At 31.3% G+C, this 11,167-nt stretch overlaps 1 protein-coding gene across 1 annotated transcript; it reads left to right on the top strand.

Moving 5' to 3' along the window:
- The first annotated feature begins 8,221 nt into the window (after positions 1–8,221).
- LOC112277651 (uncharacterized) lies at positions 8,222–10,878 on the top strand. Its single transcript, XM_024510215.3, has 4 exons — positions 8,222–8,915; positions 9,188–9,607; positions 9,786–10,412; positions 10,581–10,878. The coding sequence occupies exons 1-4, from the start codon at positions 8,400–8,402 to the stop codon at positions 10,710–10,712; spliced, it is 1,695 nt and encodes a 564-aa protein (XP_024365983.1). The 5' UTR covers positions 8,222–8,399; the 3' UTR covers positions 10,713–10,878.
- The last annotated feature ends 289 nt before the right edge of the window (positions 10,879–11,167 follow it).

Here is an 11,167-nt window from a genome sequence, read left to right as displayed (position 1 = left end):
AAGAGTTTAGCTATTCCTTCACTTGTGATAGATTTTGTACATAATACAAAATGTGCCATCTTAGTGAAACGATCTGCAATCATGAATATATAATCATTTAAACTTGAAATTAGAAGATCCGTGATAAAATCCATAGAGATAGAAGACCATGATTGTTCAAGTATAGGTAATGGTTGGGAGAGTCCATAAGATTGATGATGAAGAGTTTTTGATCTTGAACAAAGATAATATGTTTACGCAAATTCTTTAACAACCTTCTACATTAGAGGCCACTAAAAATCTCTAGATATAAGCTCCAAAGTCTTATTATATCCAAAATGTCATGCTGTTGGAAAATTGTGACAAGTTTCAAGAGCACGTATTTGTGCTTCTCTTTTTGGAACATATAAGTGTTTTTTAAAATAGAGTAGGTTCTCTTTAAATTCAAACTTGAAAGTATCTTGAGACTTAGAAGAATTATTTTTAATATTACAAACAAGAAGGTCTAAGGACATAGTTGCTTGGATCTACTTGAGAAAAGTCAAATCAAAAATCAATGTTGATTTCATTCTTTGGACATGAAATTATTTTGGTTTCAATAAAATTATCTTTTGTTGATCAAAAGCTGCTTCTTCTTCTTTTGGTGTAAGATAAGAATATCTAGAAAGGACATCAAACAAACCTTGTTGTTTTTTTTAGCCAATAAGTGATATTAAATTCAAATCTTAATATAGACATGCTCCAACATGCCTAGCGACGATTCAAAATACATGTTAACATGAAATACTCAAGGTTCTTGTGATCTATATACACAATGGTTAGACTTAAAGCGCCTTCTTAATAATGATACCATTCCAAAAATTAATCCACGATTGCAAGAAGTTTCTTGTTGTGGATCTCATAATTAATCTCGGTTGCTAAAAATTTTCTTGAATGAAAAGTTACTAGATGAAGTTTGACATTTGCTCCTATTTGTAATAAGACTACATCTAGAGCAAAGTCAAATGCATCTATCTCCATAAAAAATGCTTTGAAAAAGTTGATGCAATGTAGGATTGATACAAAAGTAAAAACTTTTTTCAAAGCTTCAAATGATGCATTTGCTTCTTTACTCCACTTAAGCTTGTCTTTACAAGTTAAGCATGTAAGTGGTGTTGTAATTTGAAAAAAGTTCTTGATGAAGATTCAATAATAATTGACAAATCTCAAAAAGTATTGTACATATCTTACTATTTTTGAAATCTTCCAGTCCATGATTGTGTGAACTTTTTTAGGATCCATCATTAGACCATTGTTTGAAATGATGTATCTTAAGAAGTCAACTTGAGTAGTATGAAATACACACTTTTTCATCTTGGAATATAATTTTGCATCTCTAAGTTTTTGTAACACAAGACAAATATAAACTTCATTTTTTTTTTACATTTTTAGAATAGATTAAAATCTTGTCTAAGTAATAGATAGCAAAATCATGTAGAAACTCACATAAAACATCATTCATAAGATGTTGAAAAGCAGTTGGTGCATTTGTGAGTCTTAAAGGCATGACATTATATTCAAAGTGTCCATACCTTCTTCGAAATACAATCTTCCATTCATCTCTTTCTTTAATGGATTCCTTCTTTAAAATCAATTGAACAATCATATGGACGATGCTTTGGAAGAATATCTGCATTCTTCTTTTCAAAAACATCTTAAAAATCTTAATATTGAATTGGAATTTCACTTGAAATCTTTCCATCATTTAAAATAGGTGTGGCATAAATAATAAAAGACGATATTTTTTTTGTAGCATGCAAAAAAGCTTTTGCACCTACAAATATATGTTTGGCTATATTAGACTCATGGCTTTCTATTAGATTAGAAAAACTCTTAATGATGTTTGAAGAAAATTTAAGTTTATAAGAAATCTAATTTATCATAGGATTATATTGTTTTAGCCACAATAAATAAAAAATGACTGGATTAGAAGGAGATCTAATTATATTAAAAAATTTGCGATGATTATGACCAATTATTACTACATCTATAAGAAATGTTTTATGAGTAACATCTCCAAAAGATTACAGATGACTGTCTATAACTTCTACGTGTATGGATTTAGTTTTTTATACTAATTGTCTATTATGACATTTAACAAATTCTTCATCTTAAAAACAAGTAAAGGCTCTTAAGTCTATTAAGACAAAGGCTTTGTGATTATTAGACCCTAAATGTACATCTATTATAAAACAAAGAGAGGATTTTGAAGAGATAATAGGACCTTCATTAGGAATTGTATAAGATTTCAACCACATGGTCTCTATTGTAGTTGGACAAATTCATTTTCTGACATGTTTTCATCTTTGATAGTAATACTCCTTATTTTGTAGTTGCATCATTTCTTTGGATAATATTGAATAGTGTGCTTAGCTTCTCCACAATATAAATATAGTCCTTCTTGATGACAACGAGTCTTTTCTTATTTGATAAGAGGTTTAAAACATACTGCAATAATTTTCATGTCTTCTATCTTTAAATGCTTAGATTGAGAAGTCGTTGGTGTCATCATTGAATTGTAATAATGTTGAGGTTTCTTTGTGCGATTCTCAAATTGATACTCAAAAAGACAATTGTCACATTTTACAACAAAGTCAATTGCTTAATTCAATGTTTGAGGTTCAGGTAAATTGAACATCAATTTCTTTACTTCATATTGTAATCTATAGAGAAATTGGCTAATAAGTGTTGCATCATCCTACTTGATATTTGTCACTAATTATTAAAATTATGAAGTGTAAAATATCATTGATTGATTATCTTATCACAAGATACAAATCTTGTTGGTTTCAACACGGATTACATTATGTTCTCCATACATATATCAAAACTTTACTAAGAATGCTTTCAAATTATTCAATATTGGATCACATTATTCAAGATATAATGAAAACCATGATAAAGTAGAACCTGAAGGTAGTATTCCAATAAATTTGACTTGTGATCCTTAAGTTGGATAACTTTGAGGTTGTAGTTCAATCACTAGTTGTACTTGATTGATGAATCCTCAAAACTTAGATCTTATACTGTCAAACTTCTTAAGCAATTTAATTTTTGGTTTCTTGAAACTTAAACAATGTTCTATTGTAAGATCAGTAGTATAGCTTGGTGTAGATATTGAAGTAACTCCAATCATGTCTATATCTTCATTGTCTGATAATCTTCTTGCTCCTTGTAATAATAAACTAAGTTGATGCATTGCAAGCATTAACTCTCTCATTTGCTCTTACATTTGAGCCATTTCACTCTTCATTTCAGCAAGCTCTTTCATGTTATCACAATAAAAAGAAAGATGTCTACTCTCACAAAATAAAATACTCAAGAATCAAGAATCAAAGATACAAATTGAAAGATACATAAAAGTGTAGAATCTGTGTCAAAAGAAAAGTGACAAAATAAAAGAAAGTATGTATTTTCAAGGAAGAATTAGAATGCTTATTGCCAAAGACTAAAAAAAATAAGACTCTTGAAACTAGAATAAAAAACAAGAAAGTAATTGACAAGAGTGAGGAAGGCCTCTTTCTTGCCTCTATATATACTACTTAACTAAGAAATATGTATCGACATACTATGGAACAACTAATACGCATCCAATTTGCAAGACACATGTCTAATTTGCAAGGTAAGTTTCCTAGGTGTGTGCCATATGTCCAACTTGTACTACAAGTGGTGAATATGTCGACATGTGGCTTCCTTTTTGGCAATTTTTTTAACCTATCAATCACCTATAGATATGTATAAAGGCAAAACAACGTCTATAAAGCTTCTAGGAAGCTTTCCACAAGATATTATCATATTTATCTACTTTGATTTACTTCTATCTCTTCTTATTATTTAAATAATTATCAAAATATATATATATAAATATATATATATATAAATATATATATATATAAATATATATATATATAAATATATATATATATATATATATTTATGTTTGTGACATTATCCCTCCTTCTAGGGACGAGTTCCATGAGGAGTAGTAATTACATGTTGATGAAGTCTAAGATGCGCCAAATTAAATTTGCCATGTATTCTAATCTTTGTTCCCTTTAAAGGTAGTTGATATGTCTTTTCAACCATCGATAATGTCCCATACCAAGGTGAAAAGACTACCCTGATATTTGATTATTATTGATGCCTTCATAACTTCCTTCAAACAAAACATTAGTAATACCATTAGGAGTGGTTTTTAGCTCCAAAAGTATCACTAAACATCGAAAGTCCTTTCGAAGGTCAGTAATATTAAATAAAAATGGCTATTACTAAAGACAAGAAAATTAGAGACTCTTGAGACAATACTAAAGACTAGAAAGACAATAAATAGAATTAAGAAGGTTTTACTCTTGGCTTCATATATTTTATATAACTTAGAGGTATGCAACAACATTCTATAAGTCTATTAATATATATTTAATTTATAAATTTTTTATAAATATATATATTTATTCCAATAATTACCTATATGATTAGATAAAAGTAAGTAAATATAGATTAATATTATAGTATCTTCGAAAAGAACTTCCTAAAAGCTTTATAGATACAATTTTGACTTTACACGTATTTGTAGTTGATTGATAGGTTAAAAACTTGGTCAATAAGTTAATTATGTTCCATATGTATTGATAGCTTATAGAACAAGTTAATTATGTAATGCACATATAGAGAACTTGCCTTGCAAATTAAAATACATGACTTGCAAAGTCAATATGTGTTAGAAGTCCTATAAAACATTGTCATGTAGCCCTTAATTGGATAGTAAATATGGATGCAAGAGTGAAGCCTTTTTCACTCTTGTCAATACCTTTCTAGTATTTAGTCTTATTTTAAGACTTTTTAATTTTTTTGTCTTTGGCAATAGCCATTCTAGTTTAATACTATATTATCTTTGAATGATATTCTAGTTTTTTTGAATGATACAAGAGTGTATTAACCTTTTAATTCTTTGAAGTTCATGTCTTTGATAGTTTGACAAGAATTCTAATTTATTTTTCTTATCTTATTTTAGAAGTGAAATAATTATTCTACTTATATTATTATATTTTGAATATTATAAACTATCTATCTTTAAATAAAAAATATAATTTTCTAATACTAATTCTTTTTTTCTTTAAAGATAATAAATTATTTTTTATTATAAAAATTTTCATTTTATATTAGAGATTGTAAGATATCTTCCTCCAAGTTAATTTTTTGAATTTGTTTGAATTATCTATAGAAAGAAAGATTATGGATGCTACTTTTATTTAAAGTAAAAATAGATTTGCAACTATTATAGATCTTCATAAGTTTAATAATATTCTTAAAATAGAAATTTTATATATTTTAAATATAAATTATAGAAGTACTATTCCTACACATATACAAGAAGTCTAAAGTCTATACTAAAAAGTTGTACAGTTGAAGGAAGCAAGTAGATTAGCTTTACAATCAAATTCAAGAAGTCTTGCTTCTACAAGTACAAGGGAGGTAAGGATTAATATGCTTGAAAATTTTGATGGAACAAGGTCAAAATTTTGAGGATTTCTACATCAAGTTAAGATCTATTTAAGATTAAATCCTTTCCAATCTCCTAATGGATTTATTCAAGTTAGATTCATAAGTATTTTTTTTGTTGAAAAATATCCTTACTTAATTTGTATCTTTGATGGAAAAAGATTCAAGACCATTCTATGTTTTGACTTCATTCTTAGAAGTATTTATTGTTATATTTAAAAAAATTAATAGAGAAAGAGTAATAGAAACCAAGGTTGTATTACTACAACAAAGATCACATTCAACCACCACATATATTATTGAATTCCAAATTCTTGCTTGCAATATGGATTGGAATGAAAAAATCTTTATTAACTAGTTTTGATATGGATAAAAAGATAATATCAAAGCTTTATTCTTTATAATGCCAAGAGTAGATTCATTGAATCATTTTATTACTCAAGTCATTGCATGTAATAGTTGACTCTTTGAAAGATGTCAAGAACAAAGACTTGCTTAAAGAAGTATAAATCAAGCTATAGCGACACCTTCTAAGTTTTTGGAAGCTTATTTTTTCAAACTAGAGCCTATGTAAATTGATATAGTATATTTTGAACCTCTTACTGAATAAAAAAAGAATTATTGTTATTAAGAAGGTTTGTGCCTATATTCTAGAGAATCTAAGTTCACTACTCAAAATTATCCAAAAAAGCAATGCAATCACAAAATAAAGAGCATGATTGCCAAAAAAGACGATGTGTTGAAAAATAAGTTTTTCTAGTTATAATAGGAACTGTGCAACTAAAATCTTGCATAATATTTAGTAAAGATTCTATTCTTTCTTTAGATCCATTATCTTATTTTACAATAGAATTTTATTTAGGACAAAAGAATCATAAAAACTTAACCTTGTTAGATTAAAAAGTGTCAACTTGAACATCCATCCTAGAGTCGCAGTGCCAAGTATACGTTTAAATTATAAGACTCTCGAGAAAATATATATATATATATATATATATATATGTGCGTAATAGTATCGGTTGAACCTAAAAGTTACTTTGTTATTTGATTTGAGAATCGTTTATGGATTAAAAAAACATCGAGAAAACATGCTTGTGTTTTTCCAGTATTTTAGTATTATGTGTGTACATCTTAGTGTGTAATTTGGAATATTTTGGATATTAATATGATTGATGTTTATTAGGTGAAATTTGTTTATGTACACTTTCATTATACTTTGTTTAATTGAATGAAAGAAACTGTCCTTATAATATTGTGTGCGCATTTGGAAGTGAATGATGAGGTTGGAGTAAAAATCATACAACAAATCACTTCTTGAGTGCTTTCGCCATTTAATTGATATTCTATTTTAAATTTTATATAATTTTTCTTAATATTATTATCTTATACTTCTTATATATCATAGCATATACATGTACACAACATGTCTGATTTTTTATAAGAAGAAAGACGGTTGTGTTGATTCATATATATATATATATATATATATATATATATGATTTGGCAATACAATCCATTGTGACAGATGATTTTTTTAGTATAATTAAATAATTTGAGTCAAATAAATTATACACATGTAGAAACGATTTATTTAACTTACTCATGTTAATGAATAAGTTTTTATAAATGCTACCCACTCAAGATTGTCCATTAACATGTTATTAATACCAATGTGTGTTGCAATAGGATAGAAATGTAAATATCTGTTCTTAACAATGAATTTTATTGTTAAAAGATTATATTTGTGGACAATGTAATTTATATTTTTTATTAGTCAACTTTGAATTATATGTAATGAATATATTAAAGAATTTAAATAATTATTCTTATTATTTCTTATTTAAAAAATATTAATATGTATGTGTTTGTTATATGAGTTGATATAGGAATAAATATTGGGAGATATATAAACCCTCATCTTGATCATGTAGTATATGCATGTTTGATATAATTTTTATGGATTTAATCTAGGTAATGCATGCATTTAACAAGGACTTTGCTTGCATAAAAATAATATTTATAATGTCAAGAATCTTTAACATACACTATGTGCATTAAAGTTATTTTTATTTATGATAGTGAAAATGAAAATATGACTACAAATGTAGTATATTTTGAAATCCTAATGAAGTTGTGAATTTATAAATGTAGTTCAAAAAAATTAGATACTTTTTTTTGTATACAATATAGATTCACATTAGAATTTATAGAAGAAGAAGTTGGGATAGCTTTTGGTATTGATTTCATGCATATTATTGGGATCAAGTGTACAACATTCTTCCAAAATATACATAATACAAATTTAAATATAAGTTAACCTTTTATTTACCATGCACTATCTAAAAATGAACGTATTACATCATAAATAACAAGATAATTTAGGAAACATATTCTAAACATAAAATGAATATTGCATGATTTTTTGAAACATTTTTAACACTCCAAAATGTTGTACAAATTTTACCAATTATAAAATTTAATATTTTCCATATTTTAATTTTTGTATTAAAATCACATAAAATATAATAGAGTCTTTAATTTGCAATGTGGAAATTTTTTACAAAGAAACCTCTGAATGAAATCAAAGTTAATATTCCACATACTGATAGGTTGGAACCAAAGAGAGATATATGGATGATACCCTGGGATACCCGATCACCGAATGGATATACATTCCTCGACATTTATTGTCATCCGTTCGAGGCGGTGTGGCTAGAAACCCTAAACCCTTAAGCCCTCTTCAATGTAGTGATTTCTTCCATCACTTCACCAATCCTCTCTCGCAGGTGTTGGAAGTTTTGAAGGAAGTCGTTTTACCTTTGATTGAAGCTCTCTGTTGCCGTCATAGAAAGTATTGTCATTGGATTTTTCAGTGTATCGAAATGGTGAAGAAGAAGTTTATTGACAAGAAGAAGGCGGCCACCTTTGTGCTTATGCACAGGGACACTGAAGACGCAGACGACGACGTTTCAGCTCGCGTGTTTACTCGTGTTGACGCCGGATTTGGTCAGGTGCCGGGGTTTTCCGAAGAGGACCCACGGACCAACCCTGATTATGGATATGAGACAGATGATGGTGAGGAGGATGAGGGTGCAGCGGTTGAAGAATCGTCGGTGTTTGCAGATGCTGAGGAAGAGGGCGGAGTAGACTGTGACGTGAAATCTGTGAGGTCATCGAGGTCGATTGTTTCACGATCGACTCGGAGGTCGGTGTCGTCTCGTGCTGCGCACAAAGGGCCGCTTCCGGAGCACATTAGGTTGGAGCTCGTGGAGTTAGGGTTTCCAGATGATGGGTATGATTATATGCAACACATGAGGAAAATTGGAGTATCAGGCGTTGGGGGATCGTTTGTGCCTGCCGCCCGTCCGAAGCCCGAAAAGCTTCGTGCTGATGTGAAGGTTAATCCTGTGAATTTTACCCTGTTCCAATATTTTTCTTTTTTGGCGAGGGTAAATACATGAGCTTATATGAGGTTTCGGAATTTCGACGAACAGATTTTCGCACATGCTGTGGGCGTTTGCATACTTTCTATGTGCAATTGGAAATCTGCAAATTGGCTGTAGGTGCTCTTGACCAAGTAGGCAAGTGTCTAATTATGAAAAGTTGTCGTTTGTGTGCGGCTGTGTAGCTGACGAAATGTGGAAATTGGATTCCTTTGCCTACATTTCAGGTTTTTGATTCTTCGAAAGTGCCAGTTCAATTAGTAGAGGAAGCTAGCGCCAAAAAGATCATTGAGGTTGTAGGATCAAGCACGCACAGGGTGAAGCGCCCTGCATATGTGGAAAATGGTTTGGATCCTGAGGTAGCTGCATTACTTGACGATAGTGAGGGTTCAGAATTCGATTCCTTGGAAGAGCTCGAAGACGATTTTATAGTATTTGCAAACAATCTCCCAGAGGGCTCCACCTCTCAGGAGTTCCAAGCGCCAGAGAATGCAACCTTCAAAAAGATGGGTTTTGACTTTCAGGAAAGTTTTCCTGAAGGAGACGAAGAAGAAGAGGAATTCAGTGATGAGGACGAGGGTGCCCGTTCTGCTGTTACTATCGAACATAATCGGCCCAGTCGGATTTTGGACGAACAGTTTGAACAGGTTAGATGTTTGCAGATTTGAATTTAATGAAACTATTTGATTTATCTGATTACACGGATTCAATCCAGCAAATAGGTTTTAGATATGCTTTTTAATACTCAAAGGAGTTGATATTCATTGTTACGGCATGTTTCTTTGTTTTCACGGTTCAAATTGTTCCTGTGATTTGTGTGTGTAGCTTGCTTTACGGGAATATGATGATGACGATGACAATTTTGATGATGATGACTCAGAAGTCAGGGGTCACGCTGACCTCTCCCAGTTTGATGACGTCCTCTCGGAGTTCCTGTCTGACCCCAAAGTTTTTGGCGATAAGTACATGACTCCAGCTGAGATTAGAAGGGCTGCAGCCTCTACCTCAGCTTCGAAACCTGCGGAAAACGGACAAGTCCTTGAAGCAGAAAAAAAAAAAAAAATCGATTCTGCTATTAACAATGTCGTTGATTATTCAGAGGACGATGAGTTGGTCGTAATAGAGGTAGAGAGCGAAGATGACCGTAGTAATTGGGATTGTGAGACCGTCGTATCAACCCTATCAAATTTAGATAACCATCCTGGTAAAATCGCTGCTCCAAGCAAGCCCCGGCGTAAGGCGCCCACGCTGGGGAAGGTTCTGGAGGATAAAGAGGCTACTGGTGGCATCATTAAGCTTCGGGGAAAGGCAAGCTTGCCGACAGATTTCCTCCCTCTGAGACCTCAAGCAGAGAAAGCAAAGCAATTGAAGAGTTTAGGAAAAGATTCTTGTAAAAAGCCGCAACCGGTATCCCGTGCTGGAGAAACACCAGAGGAGCGGAAGGCTCGAAAGGTACCGTCTTTCATCTGTAGCCTGCTTGTGTTGTTCCCGTGTGTCTAACCTTGGGATTCAACCGAACCTCTCGTTATGTGCTTATTTGTTATTCCTTGCGTGGTGTTTTTTTAGCTTGGACTATTCAACTAGCATCGAATCTCTAATATCCTCCCTTTGGTAGTACAGGCAGCAGTGAAGGAAGAACGAAGAGAAGCTAGGGCTGCAAAGAAGGCCCTTAAAGTACTCTACAAAGATGAATCTCAAAGAGCTCAACATGGCGCAGCGCACACCGGACCTTCAGGGATACACTTACCGTAGACCAGATTACACATAGTTCACTAAATATTTAATTGACATCACTCCTTGCACAAATCTTTACATCTTCAAGGCGCTTCTTATGCAATTTTATTGGTTTGTGTATATCGCATCTTGGTAATGATATATTGGTGGTGACGCAACTAAGATGAGGTTGCTTGCGAATGAAGTGTGCTAACGGTCTAAAAGGAAATCCGGATGTGGTAAATATATAAGTAGCTGCACATTTTCATGTCGATGTCCATGAAGCAATCAAGAAAATCATTGCAAATCATTGCAAGCCTTGTAGAAAAACGACAAGGTCTTCCGTATAGACTATGTATAGACTCGCACAAAGTCCGTTCAATACATACCGTATATGCTACTTGAGTGGCCAGCTTTTGAATGTTTTAAAATTGCCTCTCTAGTTTTTACACCAAAGATGAGAACAATAACAATGATTGGAAAATAAATGTAGA

This window comes from Physcomitrium patens, chromosome 26, assembly GCF_059467195.1.
Source record: "Physcomitrium patens ecotype Gransden chromosome 26, ASM5946719v1, whole genome shotgun sequence".
Lineage (NCBI taxonomy): Eukaryota > Viridiplantae > Streptophyta > Bryopsida > Funariales > Funariaceae > Physcomitrium > Physcomitrium patens.
This window is presented reverse-complemented; position numbering and strand designations above follow the sequence as displayed.

Excerpts from the sequence above, each read along its gene's own strand:
- LOC112277651 (XM_024510215.3), top strand. The coding sequence starts at position 8,400 with ATGGTGAAGAAGAAGTTTATTGACAAGAAGAAGGCGGCCACCTTTGTG. Across the intron at positions 8,916-9,187 it reads AGCTTCGTGCTGATGTGAAG|GTTTTTGATTCTTCGAAAGT; the intron begins GTTAATCCTGTG and ends CCTACATTTCAG. Across the intron at positions 10,413-10,580 it reads AGGAGCGGAAGGCTCGAAAG|GCAGCAGTGAAGGAAGAACG; the intron begins GTACCGTCTTTC and ends TTGGTAGTACAG.